At 36.4% G+C, this 24,101-nt stretch overlaps 1 protein-coding gene across 4 annotated transcripts in view; it reads left to right on the forward strand.

Annotated features, from left to right (window-relative positions):
• Positions 1-24,101, forward strand: part of LOC150079651 (medium-chain acyl-CoA ligase ACSF2, mitochondrial-like) — a 180,548-nt gene that overhangs the window by 85,867 nt on the left and 70,580 nt on the right. For 2 of the 4 annotated variants that reach the window (XM_090383701.1, XM_090383700.1), the window contains exons 4-5: positions 737-782; positions 19,171-19,215. In XM_090383701.1, the coding sequence (XP_090239827.1) occupies positions 737-782; positions 19,171-19,215 (91 nt within the window). Of the gene's footprint in view, positions 1-663; positions 783-19,170; positions 19,216-24,101 lie in introns of all 4 variants that reach the window. The other 2 variants (XM_090383698.1, XM_090383699.1) reach the window with 2 other exon arrangements.

A 24,101-nucleotide genomic window follows, 5' to 3' on the forward strand; every position in this document is an offset into this window, starting at 1 on the left:
GAGGAACACTAAAATATTTATTAGTGTGATGTGGGTTGTGCCTCCGTAGCCGGATGGGCAGGAGCAGCAGTGCGTAGCACATGCTTCTTGATTAGACCGGGGTTCGAGCCCGTGACCACTAAATACATAGCTATTTTAGAATATTACCCGTGACCACCAAGCACATAGCTATTTTAGAATATTACCTTCTGTCAAAATCATTTTTGTGGTGCTAAGAAACATTCAGTAATGAATATCTGAATAGACTTTTACCAAATAAGACAACTCTTCCCTGCACTATACAGCATTTTTACCAAACGGAGAATGAATGACCATAAAAATCATACAGTTTTAATAGAATTGCAAAAAGTTGTAAGTTCTTTTGAAGTTTGTAGAGTTTTAATTAAATTATATTTGGTTTTAATAAAAACTTTTTGTGTTGCAAAACATTTTTACTGAAAACAAATAAAAACATTGGTCATAAAAACAATGAAATGGCCTCTCTTGCTCTCTGCATTTTAATTATTATTTGCAGACTGGGTTGTATGTTAATTGGAAAACTCTGTACATGTATATTTAGTTGTGATTTTATATAGTATTAAAAATGTATATATAAATATAATAAATGGAAATTTAAAACATTTATGTATTTTATTAGATGATGTGCTAAGATTTATATTATAGGTTGAAATGAATGGACTTGTAATGGCTAATACCTTCAAAACTCAGGACTATTATAATATATTACAATCTTTAGTGCCAGAACTGGATGGTGCTAAACCAGATCAACTCAAGTGTTCTAGGTATGAATGATTCTTTTGAGATCTTGTACACTTTTTTAAACAGTTTGAACAATAGTTAATATTATTGTGCAATCAGGATACAAATACTTCCAATTTTACAAATAATTATTGTGTATACAATGAATGAATGCAATTTCTATCAAGCTTCTTTTATTGTTGTTCTGTTTGTTCTTCTCTTTTAAATAACTTTTAGCCTAGTATATACACCAGGGGCTCACATCTGGTGAGTATGGACTTGGCAAACCCAGGGTCCTGAGCTGGATATCATCATTCTTCTCTTTCTTGCTTTCTTGGTGATTCCCTTCTATTTCTGTTTCTCTCTCTCTCTCTCTCTCTCAGGGTAATGTGGGTGGGATTTTTTTTTTTTGGCTGGTGCAGCATAAGCCTCAGGCTTCCTTGCACCATATGGCTAATAATAATAATATTCTACGATATATTTTTGGCCATTATTCTTCCTGATAATTTTGATAATTTATTTATCCCTATTTTGTGTTACAATTGTTGGGAGAAAACAGCAAGAAGGGAGGGAGAACACATAAGCCAATGGCTTTTTAGGGGGTGTTCCCTTTGAAAAAGATAACAATAAAAACAGATCTGAAATTGCACAGGCGTTATTCAACAGATAAATCATAAATAAATTGGACATGTTTCTACATTCCATTACAGAGACCTTCGAAAACCAACCACATATGTCACGTGGTTTACAGCAGTACTTATAATTTCGTTGTGAATACTTTTACAATAAGAAGTATGAAAGAAAAATATGATGAAATAATTGCCTAGAGTGTTAAAAGCTTTTTGACAGCTATTCCTCCAACCTTTTTTACATAATTTCCAAACTGGTATGCATTGTGGAATGCAAAGTTCAGGAGTTGAGTGGAAGGTGATTTAGATCAGACATCCATGGTGATATGTTCAGTTTGGAGCTTCTTGAACTGGTTTAGTGATATGGCATTTTTGATATTTTCAGGAAGATTATTCCAGATTTTTGCAGCTCTGTATTTTATATTTTTCTGACCTATGGCTTTTCTGAAAAGCAGAACCTTCAGGTTTGCTTCATTTCTTAAATTATATGTTATTTCTTCTTCTTTTATTGTTATAAAAAAGGATCTGAAGATTGGAGGAAAATTTGGTGTTTCAAAGCATTGTAGACAAAGACCGCCTCAGCTTTTTGTAGGTTGGTAGATGCTTAAGAGTCTTGCTTCCTTATATCTCGAAGTCACCGATGCATTCCAGGGAAGGCCTAATATTGAATGAACACATCAATTGAAAATTGAATTGATTCTCGCAAGGTTTTCTTGACAGGTAGTACCCCATGAGATGATTCCATATGTGTGGTGAGGCTGTATTAAGGAAAGGAATACTAGTCTGAGAAGGGAAGGAGGAATCCAGGCAGAGGCTCAGACAAGTATTCCTGCTAGTGATGAAGTCTTCTTTCTTAAAGTGATCATTTTTTTATCCCAACTCAGCTTATTGTCTAGCCAGATTCCTAGAAACTTGGTATCATTCACCCTTTGTATGTTATTTTCAAATCATTATTTAATGGTTTATTTTTCGTCCTAAACACCATATATTTGGATTTTTCTGGGTTTAATATAAGCTGATTCTTTTGAAGCCAACTATGCATTACAGAGAGCAAGGCAGAGATTTTGCGTTTAAGCTGGTTAGGGTCTTTATCAGTGATTAGAATGGAAATGTCATCAGCATACACTACTAGCTGGGAAGATGATGGAAGAAGAGAGAGAAATTCATTAATGTAAAGAACAAATAGGATACGTCCGAGAAGTGAGCATATTCCCCTGGAGAAATAAGAAAGTCTGAAAAAGACTGGTTTGTTTTGACAACAAATGGCCGATCAGTAAGGTAGTCTTCAAGGAGAAGGTTAATTTTTCCTCTCAAGCCAAGATTGTTGAGCTTGTGAGTAGGATTTTATGATTTATGCAGTCAAAAGCTTTAGATAAGTCTAGCTAGAGCAGAAGTCAACAATTGCCAGGTCAGTGAATCTTTTTGAACGATAAACATACTGTTGTTGATGGATAAGCTAATTGACTTCTAGGAAGCCCATGAGTCTGCTGTGAAGATTTTTTTCGAATAATTTTGCAAAAATTGAGAGTAGAGCTGGACGAAAATTGTTGATAGAATTGCAGTGTTTCCCCTTAGGAACAGGAACAATGACTGCTTTTTTGAATCGAGACAGGAATTTACCAGATTGAAAGGAAGGATTGTAAATATACTTCAGTGCTGTTAGAATTGAGTTAAGGATCTTCTTCAGCAGATCAGGAGATATTTAATCAAAGCAAGGGACTCCCTTTACTTTTAATTGATGTCCTGCTTCTAAAATCTCTTGATCCAAGAGTGGAGCGAGAAAAAAAGAGCTCCTCATTGAGTCTTGACAGATTCTCTCATTGCATTATCTCTAGAGTCGAATTTGTCTTTAAAAAGTTTATTCACACTTGAGATAAAATGATTACAGAAGGCTGTGGCTTTTTCCTAGTCATCTGAAATGAGTACCTCGTTCTCAACTACATCTCCAACGTAGCTGTGTGATTTCGTTTTCCTTCCAGGTAGCAGCTTGTCCACTTTTCCCTGCTTGTAATGATGCCTTTAAGTTGGGAACTATAATATTTCCTTTTCTCTGACCAAATACTGTCGGTGACTTTGTTTCTGTACATTGTGTATTTGTTTTTATATGCCTTAGTGTTGCTCTAGCAATTCTTTCAAGTTTGTCCCTTTTCTTTAGCATGTTACAAATTTTGTTTGAGATGAATCAGCATAATTTCCGTCTTGGACTAGTGGTCTTTTTATTCCCTGGGCTTCTAATATATGATGCACATTTTTTGTAACTATTTAGGATATGCTCAAAGAAAACGTTCGTCGCAATTTCAGGATCATCTGTAGCAAGTACCCCATCCCACGAAGACTGCTGGAGGTCATAACAGAGCTTATTGAGAGAGCCTGGAGTGACAGATGAGCATGATCTCTTCCACAAATGCATCATTTTCAATTACCATTAGGATGGGGCGATGATCAGAAATAGTTGCATCATCCAGTACTGCATGGGTTAGTGAGCATTCCCCAATTGTGAAGTCAAGAAGCGAATTGTGGGACTCTCCCATTCTAGTCGGGATATTTCCATCAGTCAGAAGAGAGAAACTATTGGAAGAAATGACATCTAGGAGGTCTTTCACTTGAGAGGAAGAGCTTTGAAGTATGTTAATATTGAAGTCTCCCATCAGCAGAAGACTAAGGGATTTGCTTGTGAAGTGAGATAGAATATTGTCAAGAATTACAAAGAAGCTGTTGACTGAAGCTGAGGGAGGTCGGTATAGACACCCAATCACCAGAGAGGCAATGCGGGATAAAAGTGATTTCACAAGCTTGATCAGGCAGATTTGAGATAGGAAAGGCAGAGCATCGCAGATGATTGTGAACATAAATAGCAACTCCACCCCCTTTAGATTCACATCTGCAACTGTGAAAGAGATCATAGTCTTGAAATCGGATTGAAACTTCAGGAGAGAACCAGGTCTCGGTAAAAACCATCAGGTCTGGATGGAGATTCCATGATGTCAGTTCAGCAAGGATTTCATCATTATGTTTTACAAGACTGCGAGCATTCATATAAAATATTTTTGGCTAAGGTAAAGAAAGCCTGCGCAAGAAGCACGCAAAATTTCAATGAAATTTACTGGTAAAAGTACTTTGGCGTAACGGCATTTGTATTGTTGCTCGCTCGGTAAACAGACAGTGGGTGTTATCAGTCTGGAGTAGAAGTTGAATCCCATGGGAGATTGAAACCCTCCCGAAGTGGAGGGGGGTAACCTGACCTTTTTTATTTAGAATCACTAATTGAATCACGAACAGAATCATATTCTTAATAAACAAATTATCCACTAGTCCACCAGTGATTCTAAAGAAAAAAGGTCAGGTTACCCTCTCCCCTTCGGGAGGGTTTCAATCTCCCATGGGATTCAATTTCTACTCCTGACCGATAACGCCTACCATCTGTTTACCGAGCGAGCAACAATACAAATGCCGTTACGGCAAAGTATTTTTACTGGTAAATTTCATTGAACTTTCGCATGCTTCTCGTGCAGGCTTTCTTTACCTTCGCCATATTTTTTTATATGAATAAAAAGAGTTATTTGATTTAATTGTTGGCAAGTGACAGGGCAGAAAGATGTTTTCACAGGAGTTAGAGTCATTCAAATTGTGGTAGGATGAAGAGATAGATGAATCATTTATTGAGGTTCTTCCCAATCGGGATTCCAGAATATCTGAAAAATGCATGAATTCTCATTCCCGTTGACTAGTTTCAATAGCTAAGTCACTGGCTGATGACCTAGTACCAGGAAGAGGGGGCATCCATAGAAATGCCGAATAATGGCTCCCTCAGGCCAACAGTGTTCCTTTAGCAATAGATCAGAGTCTGTTTGTTGACACTGAATATAGAAAGAGCTGTACAAATCATGTTTGGAATTCATTTTTATTACTTTCACTTCTATCTGCGATTGAGTTCTGATATGCTGCTCTACTTCTGTACCACACAGTTGGGGTTCGAGTCGCTAGATGAAAATACCCTTTGGTTGAACTTTTAGTTCTGGGGACTGCTCGGATTGAAGAGTTGGTAGCTGTTCCTACAACAGCAGGGGGATGTCGATGTCTTCCTGTCTGATTAGAGGCAGATTGATTCCGTTGTCCTCCGATGTGATTTGCCTGCCTCCTGGAGGAAATGACATCTTCTAGGAGCGGACTGACAGATCAATTGCCATATTTACACGCTTTCTGAGATTGACTAGTAACTGGAGGATATGGAGGTTGCTTTACAATAGATGCGTAAGTAGCTTCTGCTATAGGATCACTAATCATTTTAGTGGTCATCTCATTTGGCTTTTCAATTTGTGAGACTTTGGTTAAGAAGGTGAGAGAAGGAGCAATATGTCTGCTCTGATGCCACGTCATGAGACATGTCCTCGGATAGCCCATTCTGTTGAGTGCCATTTGACAGTGAGGGCCAGGTGAATCATTGGAGGTTCACCGTCGGAAAGTCTTAAAAGATCCTTTGGTGTCGATCGTGAGTTATTTTCATTTTTCATCTGCTTTTTCTTCGTCTGCCTGTAGAGTTGGTAGTTTATGCAACAAGGAATCCTTCAACGTGTCAATAGCTGCCTGTGAAATCTTTTTCCAGTTTACCGTTGACAAATCTATGCATTTTATGCAGTACACAAGCCTACATTCCGCATTGCATTGAAGGAAGTGTTTGCATTTCTTTTTACACATATGGAAAATAATTTGCACTTGCAGAGCCATTGTAATTAACAGTAAAAACAATAAATTTCTTTTTAAATGAAAATTTAAAATGCAAAATATAAAATATGCAATATTCAAAACAATATTATTGCTATCTGAACTAATTTTACAGTAAACTTATCAGAGAATTATAGTTGAGATACTTTAGAATTCTTTAAAATACATTCAAAGGATTAAGTGAGATTCTAGAGATAAGCTTAGAACAGTTCTAATTTTAACTACACACAGTACTGTTCTAAGTATGGTCACACCACTGGAGATTAATCAGGAGTCTTTTGAAAGGCATGGTCCTCTTTGTAAGAACAATGACAGGTGACCTTGCACGCTATTATCTGAAAAAAATAGTAAAGTGACTGACCTTGGTTAACCTGCAAAATAGTAATCCTTACACTGAAAACTTCCCAGCTTCGTGGCTGCCTGTAGAAACTATATGAGATATCTTGTTGAAGCGGAACATAAATTTCGGTTGCTATCGCTTGAAAACTATCTCTCGAATACTTCTTTCTTCAGAGATGTGAAGAGCAACACTCGCTGAACTCAGAGTGTATCAAAATATTGGAACAGATTCATCTTGAATCATTCATTCTAGCATACATTTGCAGGAGCACAAACACAACACCACAGCAACTATTTGTGCACACGCGTGGACCTTAAAGGGATAATTTCTATCACATCTTGTTCAAAAATAATTTATGTACAATTTCATTCAATTTTATATCATTAAATTTTTATGTCATTCAATATACAATGTTAACTTTTCTTTCATTCCAGATAAGGAATGACAAATAAACTGAGCATAAATGGAAGAAGCCAAGTTGCTGCAAGATATGAAGCGTAGAGTTCTATGGTAGATGTGTAAAAATGTGATATACAGATGACATGAGACATTGGCCCAACAACTATTAAGGGACATAACAGAAAATTAATGACAACAAGAGCAGTCATTGATACTAAACTCAGCAGGAGGCACTCACAGGAAATGCTCAGGCAGTTGAAGAGGCATTTGGAAGATGCCCCAAAAATTCTTAAGGAAATGTATGTGAAACTTAATAAAATATCATGCTCTGCAGAATATTATAATGAAAGGACTGAAATGGAGAACTTGGCAGCTGCTTTACATCCAGAAACTGTCAGGAAGACTGTGGCAGAAGGTTGAGTTTATGAGCGATATGCCTGAGTGGATGGAGAAACTGGCCTGCCCCTGTGATCAGACGAAGTGATTTTCATGTGTGAGGATATGCCAACGAACACAATAGCCAATACTGGGGCCTGTGTGACTCCAAGGAAGCAGTTGAAAAGAGCCAGCATCAGACAAAGTCATGTAGTATGATGAATGCTGAAAGATATCTTGACATGCTGTATATCTATATCTTGGCATATTTGTTTTTCCTCATATATATATAAGAAATCGGCAAAATTCACAACTTCTCTGTATGCAGGGTGGAACCCCCATCTCAAGTCTCCATTCTTGTGAACAACTGGCTGCCTATCACTTTTCCCAATGGATGGATAAACAGACATAGACCAATAGTGTCCAGCTAGGAGTCCTGGTTTCACCAAGTGGACTCCTTGTATGGTTGGAAAAGGGAAAATATTAATAGCAAAAAAACAAATGAATATTGACAAGTTGAAGGAAACCATCTGATGATTTTATCTGTACCTCAACTTTCTTTCATTCCCTTTGGACAATATAGCCATCCAATTACACAAGGCTTGTGAAAATGGTAGTGGATACATTGAACTGTGGCACATTGGCTGCATACTAAATGGCATTAAATTACAAAATGTTGAACAGATGATGTTGAACATGATGTTCTACAAAATGTTGAACAGATGATGACTTTGTGTATAATACCAGTCAAGTATCACAACATTAAAAATAGGGAGTGATTTTCCAACCACCCTGCATGCATGTGTTTGTGTACAGTAGACTTGATAACTTAAAGGGAGATGACAATCACTTGTAATTAGTGAATATTCAACTTATAAAATTTTACTACTTCTGTATTTAAAATGTCACTGTATAAATAAAACTGCAAAATACAGTAAGCCTTATTGATATCCGAAATCCACTCAAATTTAACTAAAATTTAAAAAATAATAATTTGATAATGCTAGAACTATCATACTGCATTATAAAATGCAAACATAAAATCATATACAGGCATACCTCGAATAACGAATAGGATGCATTCCACGAAATTACTTCGTTAAGCGAAACTTCGTTTTCAGAGGTAAAAATACTATGGCCAGAATAGGGATACGTTCCTACGTAAAGAAAATGAAAAGCTTTTTTTTCGAACAAAGAAAAGTTTTATTAAATAAACAGTCAACTTACATACAAAGTGAAACCACATTTTAAAATACGAGTCTAAAGTTGATTGTTTATGCTCTTTTTCTCTTTCATTTAACAATTGCCTATACGGAGTTATTGCATTTAACACTGATCGCTTAACAATAAAACTTCTTCCTAAATCAGGATCATTTTCACTAAAAAAATTTAAAACGTTTTCATTTAAGCACCTTTTTAAATCTTTGGTTGTTAACACTTTTTCGGCAGGAACTTCTTTAACTTCGTCATCATTATCTTTGTCTTCGTTGCTAACAAGGTTTTCTAAATCTTCCACTGAAAAACCATCATCTTCTGCATTCAATAAATTTCTAACATCCTCTTCATCGACATTTTCGAAACCTATTGATTGAGCCATATGGATAACTTCATTTCTAATTTCTTGGATGATGTTATTTTCTTCTTCTAGTACAACTTCTGGCCATATTTTGCGCCAAACTCGATTTAAGCATTTCTTAGTGACTTCTTCCAAGAACTATCAATGTTTTCAATTGCGTTTTTAATGGTGTAGTTTTTCCAAAAAGTTTTAACTGTCATTTCCTCTTTATCCTCTAGTTCAGTTAAATTGCTTAATGTTCGACGCAGATAATAAGCTTTAAATGATGCTATTACTCCCTGATCCAATGGTTGAATCAGGGAAGTTGTGTTTGCTGGAAGAAACACAACTTTGACAGGAATGCATGTGTCCAACGTGTTAAGATCAGTAGGATGTCCTGGAGCAACAACAAAAGAGCTTTTTCTTCAAAGTTGTTTTTTTGACAATACCGTTTTACTTCAGGACAAAAGTGGTTAACAAACCAATCAGTAAATAACTCCTTGGTAACCCACGCTTTTCTATTTGCTTTCCATATTACAGTTAAATTCATTTTTATGTTACCTTTTAATGCCCTTGGATTTTCTGAACGGTAAACTAATAACAATTTTAATTTATAATCGCCAGAGGCATTTGATCCAAAGAGTAACATTAAACAGTCTCTGGCTGCTTTGAACCCAGCAGCTGATTTTTCTTCAATAGAAATGAAGCTTTTTGTTGGTAGCCGTTTCCAGAACAAACCGCTTTCATCAACACTGAACACCAAATTTGGAAAATTTTCACGTTCAATTGTTTCCTTTAGTTTTTCTGGAAACTTATTTGCAGCTTCTCCTGTTAATTTTACACTATGAATCCTGGCCCGTTTTTTAAATTTCTCGAACCAACCACAAGAAGCCCCAAAGGTTTCCGTAATTTCTTCAGTTTGTTTAGATTTCAGGTGATTAAACTGGAATATTTTTTTTTTATGTTAAATGGGGCTTGAAATTGCCGACTTCGTTATATCGAAGCTTCGTTATCAGAGGTTACGTTAAGCGAGGTATGCCTGTACTCACTTTATTTAATAAAAATATTTAATAAAAAATTTTATTTTTATTAAATTCACAACACCAACAAGTGGCTTCATAACTTTAACACTCTCACATATTCGCCGCAACAAGTACCACAGTCATTTAAATTCATTTATTTCCACTTATTTTAGCATCAAATGTTTACGGTTCTTGAAATAATTTATAAAATTTAAAATGCTGTTTTAGTTCACTTTCTGCACGGGCCATAGGTTGGACACCACTGTGCTAGAGGATTGAGTATGTTCTGCCCCTGCTTCCAAATTTTCTAAGATAAGTTAAGAGCAGATTAGCATTTCTAATGTGCTCTCCACTTATCTGCATTTTAAAGACAAAAAATAGAACTTGGCTTAGACACAACAATATTTGAAACTAGCATTAGTAAAGGCATATTAGTAAGTACCACAGTCATTTAAATTCATTTATTTCCACTTATTTTAGCATCAAATGTTTACGGTTCTTGAAATAATTTATAAAATTTAAAATGCTGTTTTAGTTCACTTTCTGCACGGGCCATAGGTTGGACACCACTGTGCTAGAGGATTGAGTATGTTCTGCCCCTGCTTCCAAATTTTCTAAGATAAGTTAAGAGCAGATTAGCATTTCTAATGTGCTCTCCACTTATCTGCATTTTAAAGACAAAAAATAGAACTTGGCTTAGACACAACAATATTTGAAACTAGCATTAGTAAAGGCATATGATGCAAGAAAGCAAGCTTATATAGCATCAGTCAAAGAAAAAAAAAAAAAAAGACACCTCCCATTTCACCCATCCATTCACCCCAAATGTTTGTCCAGGTCTGCCTAGAACTTATTTAAGTTGTTGACCTCCACTACAACAGATGGAAGTTTGCTCCAACTGTCAACTGCCCCCTGGCTAAAGGCAAATTTCCACACATCTATTCTACAATTGTCTTTCCTCAATTTGAATTTATGTCCCCTCAGGTGAGTAATCTGAGCAAGAGGAAGAATCCCATTAGCATTGAGTTTTCTCAAACCATTCAAATCCTTATACACCTCAATTAGATCACCTTGCAGGTGCCTAGTCTCCAGAAGCTGCAATTTGCCAACCAGGCTAGCCAGGTGGGTAAAGTGCCTGCCTGGCAACCCAAAGGTCGCAGTTTCGAATCCCACCTCGAGCTTGGATCAAAGTACTGCAAAAACCTTGGGAGGTGCATTATGGCCACAGAAGCCAATGCGCCAACAACTACCAAAAAAAAAAAAAAAAAAAAAGCTGCAATTTGCAGAACTTAAAAGCCTTTCTTGGTAACACCAACCCTTTGTTCCACTCACCAAACCCGTTGCCCTTCTCTGTACTTGTTCCAACAGCTCTACATCTTTCCTAACATGAAGCCTACAGACCTGTATGCAGTACTCAAGGTGTGGTCTTGCCTGACCATTGTTTAGTACAAAGGGATAATCACTTCCTTATCCCTGCTAGAAAAATTCTTGTATATCATTGACAAGACCCCATGACCTGCTCTGGCAGCCTGTCTGAACTGCTCAGAAAACTTCATATCTGACTGCACAGTTACCCACAGGTACTTTTCAATTTATACCTCCCTGAGTGTAGTACCACACAGTTGGTACATTTCTCTTGGATTACTGCCACCCATATGCAGTACTTGATATAGATGTAAGAAAAGAAAGGAAAAACTGACTTGAGTAAATAATACAAAGGTCTTTCAGATAACAGAAGAGGAGAAAAAGCAGTATATACTGGAACTTAAGAACAAGTTTGAGGTTCTGCAGACTGCTCAGGACCAAGATATCAACAAGGAATATTACAACTTTCTGAAAGTGATAAAGCCCAAGAAACCTATCTATAGGTAAAAAGAAATCCAAAGAAGAAAACATTTGTCAAGAAACACTTGTCATGATGAACCAAAGATGACAAATGAAGAGCAAGATAAACACTGAAAAAGAGAAAATTGAGTATACTGAGTTACGCAAAGCCATTAGAAAGGGACTCAGAGAGGACATAAGAAGATTTAACACAAGAAAAGTAGAACAAGCATTAAGGGAAAACAAAGGACTTAAATCAGCAGCCATGAGCAGTAATACAGAAAGAAAAATGATACTGAAACTGAAGAATAGTGGTGTGCTTATAAATAGCAGAGATGGCATAATTCAAATAGCAGAAGACTACTATAGAGAATTATACAAGGAGCGAGGGGATGATGCCAGCAGTGGGGGAGATGGATTGCAAATTAGTAACACACGCAACATACCTGATATCCTTCCTGATGAGGTAGAACATGCTTTGAAGAAAATGAAGAATCAGAAAGCCCCGGGGGAAGATGAAGTTACTGTACAGTTGTTAAATTGGGAGGAAGAGACATGACACAAAAGCTGGCAAGACTATTCACAAAATGCATTAGAATAAGTGTGACGCCTAAGGAGTGGAATAATGCAATCATAATTTTCCTGAATAAGAAAGGAGATAAATCAGAAGTTGGAAATTATAGACCAATTAGTTTGTTATCCCACATCTACAAGTTGTTCACAAAGGTCATTACTAACAGATTAGAAAGAATACGTGATGAGAATCAACCGAAAGAGTAAGCTGGCTTTAGGACAGGATTCTCAACTATGGATCACCTTCACGTAATATCACAGCTAATGGAGAAAGTAAATGAATATAAAACACCATTATGCCTGATATTTGTGGATTACGAAAAGGCATTTGACTCCATACAGCATAAGGCAATGTTTCGGGCACTGGAAAGACAAGGCATGATACCCCATATATTATGATTTTGAAGAAAATATATGAGAATGCTACCTGCTTTATTAGACTAGGCAAAAACAGTAGCAAATTTAAAATTGAGAAAGGAGCCCGACAAGGAGACACAATATCTCCGAAGTTGTTTACTGCTGCCCTTGAGGAAGCTTTCAGGAGATTAGACTGGTCACACAAAGGAGTCAATGTGAATGGAGAGTACCTAAACCATTTACGATTTCCAGATGACATTGTGGTTATAAGCCACAATCCCAAAGAATTAGAGGAAAATCTTAATCAGTTATGCAGAGTTAGTAAAGATTTTGGACTAAAGATGAATATGGCTAAAACAAAAGTAATGATGAACAAGTATGCCACAGAAAGGGATATAATAATTGAAGGAGCAGTAATTCAAAAGGTGGAGTCATATACTTATCTGGGACAAGTCATTAGCTGTAATAATGATAAATGGCTGGAAGTCAAGAGAAGAATAAATTTTTGATGGATAGCATTCAGGAAATATAGTCACATACTGAAGAGCAATATCCCAGTTTGTCTGAAACGTAAAATAATGAACCAATGTATACTCCCCACCATGACATGGAAGTGAAACTTGGGCACTCACCAAAAGAATGGAAGAGAAGCTGAGAACTACACAGTGAAGAATGGAATGAATGATATTGGGAATCAGACTGTTAGTTAAGAAGAGAAACATGGATTAGGCAGCAATCTCAAGTAAAGGAAAATTCTTATCAAAACTAAAGAACTAAAATGGTCTTGGGCAGGACACATAGTGCAAAGACAAGATGACAGATGGAAAGAAAATAACTGTATGGTACCCAAGAGGAGCTAGAAGAAAACCTGAAAGACAACAATGGAGATAGACAGATGAAATTCACAAGTTTGTGGGTAGCAAATGTATGGCCATTGCACAAAACAGAAGGAACTGGAAAGTTGCTGGAGAGGCCTTCATCCTGCAGTGGATTGAAAATGGCTGATGATGATATCAGATAACAGTAAATCAGAGAGTCTTATAATGGGGATTTTAATTTCCCAGATATTGACTGGAATTTGTGGGTTGGTCACTCACACACTAGCAAGGCTTTTGTGGATTTATTGGATGATTGTTTTCTACACCAGCATGTTCGGGAGGCAACTAGAGGGAACAATACTCTTGATCTGATTATCAGTAGTGATTCTTCATGTATTAAGAATCTGCAGATAAAGGAACCACTAGGTGGCAGTGATCACAGTGTGCTGAAGTGGGATTTACTCAAGGAGGTAACTAACATCAGAGGTAATGGGAAGGGTTTTTGCTTTCGTAAAGGCGACTATGATGGTCTGAGACAGTATTTAGGTTCTGTACAGTGGGACCGACTGATGATGTTGCCAACAGCAAATTCAAAATGGCAAGCATTCAAGGAACTGATCTTGGAAGCTACCAGGCTTTACATACCAACCAAGAAATATTGTTCAAGGTTCAGGCCTAAATGGTTGTCAGATTAACTAATGAGACATATGGCAGAGAAGAAAAATGCATGGGATACATACAAATTAATGGGTGACATGGAAGCCTATGATAGATATAAGTTGGTCTGTAACCAAATCGCAAAGGAGATTAGACAGGCAAAGGCAGATTATGAGAAATCCTTGGCAAAGAATGCAAAGAAAAACAGAAAAGAGTTCTTTACCTATTTAAACTCAAGAAGGAAAGGGATGAATCAGATTGGTCCACTGGATATTGATGGTTCAACAGTTGAGGATCCTACTCAGGTGGCTAACAATCTAAACGAGTATTTTGCATCTACATTCACACATGAGGAGTTATTCAGTAAGGGGAATGTCATAGGTGAAGTAAACATTGGCAGTGAGCTAGATGATTTTGTAATAACTGAGAGGAAAGTGGAGGAGAAATTGTTGAGGATAAACATAAAAAAGGCACCCGGGGTGGATGGGATCTATCCAGTTATATTAAAGGAGGCAGCAAAGGAAGTAAGCAAACCTCTAGCCATAATTATGAGAGCTTCTTTGGACTCAGGGGAGGTACCCATATACCGGAGATGTGCAAATGTAACCCCAATTCACAAAGGAGGATCAAAGGCTGACACAAGTAATTATAGACCTGTTAGTTTAACTTCTGTTCCAGGAAAATTAATGGAGGCACTGGTTAAAGAAGCACTGCAGGATCATCTAGACAAGAATTCAGTTATAGCTCAGACACAGCATGGTTTTGTTAAGGGCAGATCTTGCCTGACCAATTTGATTGGATACTATGATATAGTCACAAAAGAACTGGATGCAGGGAATAACTTTGATATTATATATTTGAATCTTAGAAAGGCTTTTGATACTATTGCACATGGAAGACTGCTGCTCAAATTGGAGCAGTGTGGCATTGGTGGAAAATTGTTGCTATGGATAAAGGGATGGTTGAGTGGCAGAAGACAGAGAGTGGTAATTAATGGACACTGCTCATCGTGGACTAATGTTATTAGTGGAGTCCCTCAGGGTTCAGTGTTGGGTCCATTGTTGTTTTCTGTATTTATATATAATATTGATGATGGTATTTCAAGCTTAATGTCCAAGTTTGCAGACGATACAAAGGTTGGTAGGGTTGTTAAGGACGCTACTGATGCTATGCTGCTGCAACAGGATCTGGAAAGGTTGAGCAGATGGGCTGAGAGGTGGCAAATGAAGTTTAACATTGACAAATGAAGTTTAACATTGACAAATGAAAAGTACTACATATGGGAAACAGTAACCCCAGAGCAACGTATCAACTCTGCGGTACTACACTGACAGTGGTAGAGAATGTAAAGGACCTGGGGGTAATTGTGCAGGCAGATATGAAATTCTCTGAGCAATGCAGATGAGCTGCAAGAGTAGCTCATGGTGTCTTGTCAATGATATACAGGAATTTTTCTAGCAGGGATAGGGAGGTGATTATTCCCTTGTATAAGGCAATGGTCGGGCCACACCTTGAGTACTGTATACAGGTCTGGAGGCCTCATTTCAAGAAGGATGTAGAGCTGCTGGAACGAGTACAGAGAAGGGCAACAAGATTAGTGAATGGAACAAAGGGTTGCTCTTACGAAGAAAGGCTTAAGTTTTGCAAATTACAGTCTGGAGACTAGGCACCGGCGAGGTGATCTGATAGAGGTGTATAAGGCCTTGAATGGTTTGAGCATGCTCAATACCGATGGGATTCTTCCTCTTGCTCAGAATAATCACCTGAGAGGGCATAAATTCAAATTGAGGAAAGACAGATGTCGGATAGATGTGCGGAAATTTGCCTTTAGCCAGCTGGTAGTTGGTTGGTGGAACAGACTTCCATCAATTGTTGTTGAAGTTGATAGCCTAAACAAATTTAAGGCTCAGCTGGACAGGTATTTCGAACGAACGGAGGGGTGAAATGGGAGTGGCGGTTTTATTTAATTTATTTTATTTTATTATTTTATTTTTTTGGCTGATGCTGAATAAGCTTGCTTTCTTGCATCATATGCCTCTACTAATGCTAATGATATGTAGTGCTTTGCATTTGTCAATGTTACAGTAGCATACTGTCTTTAGTGTCATTTAAAACCCTGCCAGCCTTTGCATTATCTGCTAACTTGGACATTAAGCCTGATATACCTTCATTGATAAATACTGAAAACAACAATGGCCCAACACCAAACCCTAAAACTGAAAGAATATTCTGTTTGATTTCAATGCAGTAGTGAAAAATCCACCTCACCTCAGACACATTTCCCTTAGCCAGTGTTAAGTATGTAAGAAATCATTGTGCAGATTATACTGTTTATTTTATCAGCATGAGTAAAACAGTGAGCAAACAAAAGAGAGGAGGCTTTTTATTATTCCACTTTCTTTCAGAATCTTATCATAAAAGTGTCGATATTACACTAATTTCTGTTTTTAAAATATAAAATTCATTTTCCAATAAGGTTAATATTTCAGCTTTTAAAAAACAGTGTACATGAATAAGGTAAAGAACTCTTGAGTATGGAAATGGTTTATAAGTTTATCTGTTTTGCTCTCTTATAACACAGAGGACACATTCTGAAAAAATGTTATATAATGCAAGTCCATATTGTCAACAGTTTTATGCAGTGAAAGGGAAATTATATGATACTTCCTTCAGGCACCTTCCTGTCAACCTTAAAATCCAAAAGTTGTCCATTTGATAGTCCATAGATTGGGATTTTAGGGTTGTACATATGTTTATGTTTTTGTACATAATCCATAGGACATACAAAGCCTATTTCAAGAAATTGAATATACAGTAATGAGAAAATAGAATAAGAAAACATGATCCTCACCAGTACTGATGATTAGGATTCTGAATTTTTTGCAGGGGGAAAAAATAGTGCGATTTGCAGGAATTTCTTTGTGGGATCAAAATTTTCTGGAATTTTGTGTCAGGGAAGAAAAGTTAAAATTCATCCATTTTTTTAGATTTCCTAAAGATGAAATTTTCGTATAGATCTCTGTAATTTCCTCAGAAGAAGAAAAAAGAGAAAAAATGCATGGGAATTGATTTGCCTTGTTTAGGTTCAGTTAATAATTTACATATCACATAGGAAAGGTGAATTTTCATACTCACATAAATAAATTATCTTCTTTCATACTTCACCAATCATCTCATAGAATATTACTGTATTATTGCCCAGTAAACGGTGTGTAAAAAAAAACACTGTTTGTTTTCAGACCTCGACTTGTGATAAGCTAGGAAATTTTTCTTTTTTTGGAAAAATTAGAAAAGAATTACAGTATTAAGTTGTCAGTGGTATTTAATTCCATACACTTTGTGCATAGTACATATTTGGCTTTTAATTTATCACCTTTGACCATGGACATATTGTTGACTGCTGTATTATCTGCACCACAACCAGAAATATCTAAGAACCTGAGTTTATCAAAATTGAAAGCTCTGTTCCAGGATTAAGCTGTCTAGTCTGGTGAAATCTTTTTTCCTTAATAAAATATTGTGCAATTTTTTTTTTCTGAAGAAGAGATCCTACATTAATAGGGAAAAAAATGCAACTAGATCACATCTTTATCAAGTGCTCAGGATCACAACCCCCTGTGCTAAAAAAAATTACCCTCAGAAATAACTAATTACTGAAGAAGAGGAAATCTGAAATTATGCATGTAGATTAACCAATGAATATTAGTGAAACTTTATCTTTGACTTTTATAGCTAATTTCTACAGAATTTTGCAATCATTAGTTCCTAGTATCACTGACAACTTGATCATAATGCTTTAATATATATGTTTAATAAAATAGATATTTAAAGTAATAATTTTACTATTATGTAATGGTATGCTGGGTCCTATGATCCATTTGTTCAAAATTGTGATGTCACAAAATTTTAGACAAAAAAAAAAAGCAGACAAATTCATGGAACATTAAAAAAAGCATTGTAATACACAAAAATCCCACAAAAAATTTTCACAAAAACTATAAGTAAGCTGTTAAGTAACCTTGTCCTGCTCCAAGTTATTTTTGAAATCTGTGGTGAGGAAAAAGAGAAAAAAATATCACACATGAGGAGGCTAATTGATTATTGTTCATAATTCTGTTTATTTAATAAGAGAACAGGCTCTTTTACTTCTGAAAATGAAAGTGTCGGTTTACCCTCTTCAGTCTAATCTTGAAAGGATAATGGGTTACACAATTCAACAGCAGATTTTGTTTTTATTCATGATGGGTGGCCTAAGTTTCACTTTAACCCTCCAATGGGTCTCTTTCTTGCATTGACATTTGAAAAACAACATCTTATCTGATTAAACCACATTTATTGCAAACTGTAATCCATATTATATGAATTTTTGATATTAAAAAAACAAACTGTGCTGTTGAATTATGTGCTATGAAAACCCATTTTATAGAGGCAGGTTGTCTAGCCTGAAATTCTGATCACTGTCATGACAGTTGGGCAAAGATTAGACTGAGGAAGTCTGGGAATTAACTGCTATAAAAAAAAGAGGAAAAGTTAAATGTTTATTACAGAATATCTAAGGAAATTATTTTGCTTATTAAATGTTATCTATTAACTCCTTTTCACACATTCAGAAAATAAAGAGGAATTTTTGAGAGTTTTAGAGAGGTACAGAGAACAACTTACCCAGATGTAAGAATGATAATATCTACCAATCAGAGAAATTATGCAGATTAAGAGTATAAGGAGATGTGAGTGATCCACTTTGGAAAGCCACGAATTTCAATTCTTTTTGAAAATTTTCAAGTTCATTTCTAAGGGTAGACTGGCAGAGAGATCATATGATGGGGGATATATTCTAGCATGGAATCATGATTCACAGAATAAGTTACAGTTTTTATTTTCTCTCTTTCAAAATGCATTTTGGCTGGTTGTTTTCTTTCTATTCAACCAAACTTTAAATTGGTGTAAAGTCCTGAGCTGGATATCACCATTCTTCTGTTTCTTGCTGATTCCCTTCTACTGCTCTCTCTCTCTCTGGGTAACTTTGAATTTTTTTTTTTTTTTTTTTTTTGGCTGGTGCAGTATAAGCCTCAGGCTTTCTTGCACTATATGGCTAGTAATAATAATAATAATAATAATAAATGATTTATTATTTAGTAATTTGAGTTTCATTTTGAATTAGGTTTCCGGACTTAACTCATGTGATTATGTTATCTGAAGAAAGACCGTAAGTATTTTATTTATTGTTTTTTTTTTTTCAGTTCTTTTGTTTTTTATTTGTTTTTCCAGTTACTGAATGGAATTTGTGGGTTGTTTATTCACCTATTAGAAGGCATTTGTTTGTTTGGATGACTGCTTTCCATATTAGCATATTAGAAATGTCACAGAAAAAAGCAATATTCTTGATTTGATTATTAGCAGTTATTCATCATGTATTAAAAATCTTCAAATAAAGGAACCATTGGCAAGCAGTAATCATAGTGTATTAATTATGAAATCATAAATCTATTTAAAGAAATAACTGCTGTCAGAGGAAAGAGGAAGGACATTATGTAGGATATACAAACTAAATATAATGAAAGGAGAGACATTATTTCCGCATTAAATAGTTTAGTTTGTTTTTAGAGTTGTCAAGTATAGATTAACCAACATTTAGTACACAGTAACTTGCTAAATTGATAAGGTGGCTTAAAGGGTAGAATGAGCAACTACAGACTGACTTCTGTGCCAGGAAAGATTATGGAATCCTTAATTAAGGATGTCTTATAGGATCATCATAGTGGTGCCCTCTGTAGCCAAGTGGTCAGGAGCAGGAGTGCAGTAGTGTACACTCTTTGAGTGGAGTGGGGTTCACACCACTGACTGCTAAATACAGTCAATCTGCCAACCCGCACTGGACCAGTGTGACAGATTATGGTACATTTTCCCTCAACATGTATTGTTGAGGAGGCTTACATCCTACAGTGGATTGATAATGGCTGCAGTTTTATAGGATCATCTGCGAATGGAATTTTAAGAGAATCAGAGCATGGTTTTGTTGGGGGGGATGTCATTTCAAAAGTGTGCAAGCAGAGGGAGCAATTATACAGGAATTGTAATCTGCTCACATAATGCATTGAAATAGAAATTATAATTTTTTTTATATATTCCAAATAGTGCAGTTCAGTTCCAAAAAAAAAAATAAATAAATAAAATAATAATTTATTTTTATTGCAACTCATCGGTGTGGAGTAGAGAATATAGGAAAAGTCATGTCTGACTAATCTAATCAGCTACTATGTAGTTGTTGCTAGAGAAAAGAAGAATTTTGACATTGTTTACTTAGATTTCCATAAAGTTTTGATTCTGTTCCACATAAATGATTAATGTATAAATTAGAGCAATATGGCATTAAGGGCAATTAATTATTATGGATAAAGGGATAGCTAAGTGCAGACAGAAGACAGGTAGTGGCTATAAACAGCCAGTGCTCTTCCCTTTGTTCCTAATATTTAGGCGCCCTTTGTTCTTAATATTTATTGATATTGATGTAGATAATTCAAATTTATCAAAATTCAAGCGCTGAGATAGCCCAATAGATTCTGCCAACGATATATAAGAAACTAGAAGCTGAACTAGACAGTAGAATCAAAAAGCTGATTATTTCATTACATAAATTAATGGTTACACCACATTTTGCATACAGGCCTAGAAACTCATTTTAAAAAATGCGCAGACTTGTTAGAGAGAGTATAAGAAAAGAGTGACAAGAATGGTTAAGGCACAAAGGGATATTATTATCAAGAGAGATTCGAATTCTGTAAGTTACAGCTTTTGGAAACCCGGCAAAGGTTTGAATGAACTAAATTCTGAGGGCATCTTTAGAGCTAGTTACGGAATATACAGTGGGCATAAATTTAAATTGAAAGGGGATAATTCAAAATTGATGTCTGAAATTTTTCTTTTAGTCAAAGGGTGACTGACTGTTAGAATACACTAACTTATTCATGTGGGGAGGCTGGAAGTTTATCTGAATTAAAGAGGAAATGGACTGATTGAGGTATACAAGGCCTTGAATGGTTTGAGCAGGCTCAATGCTGACAGGATACTTCTGCTTGCTCAGACTAAGAACCTGAGGGAGCATAGATTCAAATTGAGGAAAGACAGTTGTAGAATAGATGTGCGGAAGTTTGCCTCTAGCCAACGGGTAGTTGATTGATCGAACAGACTTCTATCTGTTGTTGTGGAAGTTGATAGATTAAATAAATTTAAGGCTAAACTAGACAAACAATTTGAAGTGACCAGATGGGTGAAATGGGAAGAGTTTTTTTTTTTTTTTTTATGGCTGATGCTGTATAAGCTTACTTTTTTGCATCATATGCCTCAACTAATGCTAATATCAAAATTATTTTTTGCATCCAATAACCACATTGTAGTATCTTATCAAATTGGTCAGACAAGATTATTATTATTATTTTATTATTATTATTAGCCATATGGTGCAAGGAAGACTGAGGCTTATGCTGCACCAGCCAAAGAAAAAATTCCCGAGTTACCCTGAGAGAGAGAGAGAGAGAGAGAGAGAGAGAGAATCAAAAAAGAGAAGAATGATGATATCCAGCTCAGGACCCTGGGTGTGCCAAGCCCATACTCACCAGATGTAGTAGTAGTAGTAGTAGTAGTGGCACATGATGCAAGAAAGCAAGTGTAGGAGCTTATGCAGCATCAGCCAAAAAAAAAAAAAAAAAAATCACACCATTCCCTCCAAATGCCTGTCCAGTTCCTCCTTAAATTTATTTAACCTATCAACTTCCACAACGACAGATGGAAGTTTGTTCCAGCAATTAACCACCCGCTGGCTAAAGGCAAATTTCCGCACGTCTATTCTACATCTATCCTTTCTTAATTTGAACTTATGTCCCCGTAGGTTCGTAATCTGAACAAGTGGAAGGATCCCATCAGAATTCAGCGTGCTCAACCCATTCAAGGCCTTATAGACCTCAATCAGATCATGGCGCAGGTGCCTAGTCTCCAGCCACTGCAATTTGCAGAACTTAAGCCTCTCTTCGTAAGAGAATCCCTTCATTCCCCTCACCAATCGTGTTGCTCTTCTCTGTACACGCTCAAGCAAATCTACATCCTTCCTAAAATGAGGCCTCCAGACCTGTACGCAGTACTCAAGGCGTGGCCTGACCATTGCCTTATACAGAGGGACAATCACCTCCTTTTCCCTGCTAGCAAAATTCCTATATATCATTAGTATTAGTATTAGTAACGGCCGTATGGTGCAAGAAAGCCTATGGCTTATGCTGCACCAGCCAAAAAAAAAAAAAAAAAAATCCGAACAAAACAATGATAAAAACAAAAATTAAATAAATAAATAATAATAATTAATAAATAAATAATAATAATTAATAAATAAATAAAAATAATAAAATGAAATTAAAAATTAAATAAAAAGGAAATTAATCCTATCATCCTATGCGCTTCCCTTACCCGAAAGTACTATCCAGATGACCTTTGAATTTCCCCAAACTGTCGGCCTCTACCACCCATGAAGGCAACTTATTCCAGTAATTTATAACTCGCTGGCTAAAATAAAACTTCCTGCAGTCCAATCTAAACATTTCCCCGCGTAACTTGAATTTATGTCCCCTAGTTCTAGCATCATTTATAATCTTGAAAATTTTGTCCTCATTCATTTTACTGATGCCTCTCAGAGCCTTAAACACCTCAATCAAATCTCCTCTAAGGTGTTTAGTTTCCAAACTCTGCAACCCACATATTCGAAGTCTTTCTTCATAAGGACGCCCTTTTGCCGATCTCACCAGGCGAGTTACCCTTCTTTGCACCCTTTCAAGAAGCTCGATGTCTTTCTTTAGGTGCGGTCTCCATACTTGAACACAGTATTCCAAGTGTGGTCTAACATAGGCCTTATATAATGGGATTATCACGTCCCTATCTCTACTTGCAAAAGTTCGATAGATCATCGATAGGACACCATGGGCCTTCCTTGCAACCTGTTTACAATGCTCAGAGAATTTCATGTCTGACCGTATCGTAACACCCAAGTCCCTTTCCTCCAGTACTGGGTTTAGTTGAACTCCACCAAGTGAATAAGTTATTTTGGGATTACTGTTTCCCAGGTGTAATACCTTACACTTTGTTGGATTAAAGCACAGCTGCCATTTTTCTGACCATTCTTGAAGTCTATCTAGGTCTCTCTGAAGAAGCTCAGCTTGACAGTGATCATTAACTACTCTACCAATTTTAACATCATCTGCAAATTTAGACATCACGCCCTCTATCCCTTCATCAATGTCGTTTATGAAAATTAAAAACAACAGTGGTCCTAATACTGATCCTTGGGGAACCCCACTTCTTACATCAACCCAATCTGAGGAATAGCCATTTATCACAACCCTCTGCCTCCTGCCCTGAAGCCATCCTTCTATCCATCTAAGGATTTTCCCAGTGATTCCAACCTGTTCCAGCTTATAAAGCAACCGCTCATGTGGGACGAAGTGGTGAAACCCATGTTTAGTCTCTAGAGCAAAGTTTCCGGCATCCCCCACCCCCCCATACTTCTCCTTTAACCCATGCACGGTACTAAGTACTATAGGTTTGATACCTTTCGTGTTTGGGGTTTTCATAAAAAAAAAAAAAAAAAAAAAAAAGCTTTGCTGAAATCTAAATAAACAATGTCGAAATTATTCCCTAAATCCAGCTCGTGAGTGACCCTTTCGAAATAGCGAACCAGATTTGTTAAACATGATTTTCCCTTTACAAAACCATGCTGAGTATCCTTGAGAATTTCAATTCTATCCAAATGATCCTGAATTCCACCCTTGATCAATGCCTCCATGATTTTCCCTACTACTGAAGTCAGACTGACAGGTCGATAATTTCCCACTTCACTTTTAGAGCCACCCTTATGTATGGGAGATACATTTGCACTTTTCCAATCCAAGGGAATCTCCCCAAAGTCTAGTGATGCTCGCATAACCAGCCTCAGTGGTTCAATGCACTCGCTTGCCGCCTCTCTCAAGATTATAGGGTATATTCCATCAACTCCAGGAGCCTTACTAGTCTGTAGGCTTGAAAGTTTTTTCATTAAATAATCTTGCGAAATTT

Source organism: Mastigoproctus giganteus, chromosome 10 (genome assembly GCF_048544385.1).
Source record: "Mastigoproctus giganteus isolate SK-2022 chromosome 10, ASM4854438v1, whole genome shotgun sequence".
NCBI lineage: Eukaryota > Metazoa > Arthropoda > Arachnida > Uropygi > Thelyphonidae > Mastigoproctus > Mastigoproctus giganteus.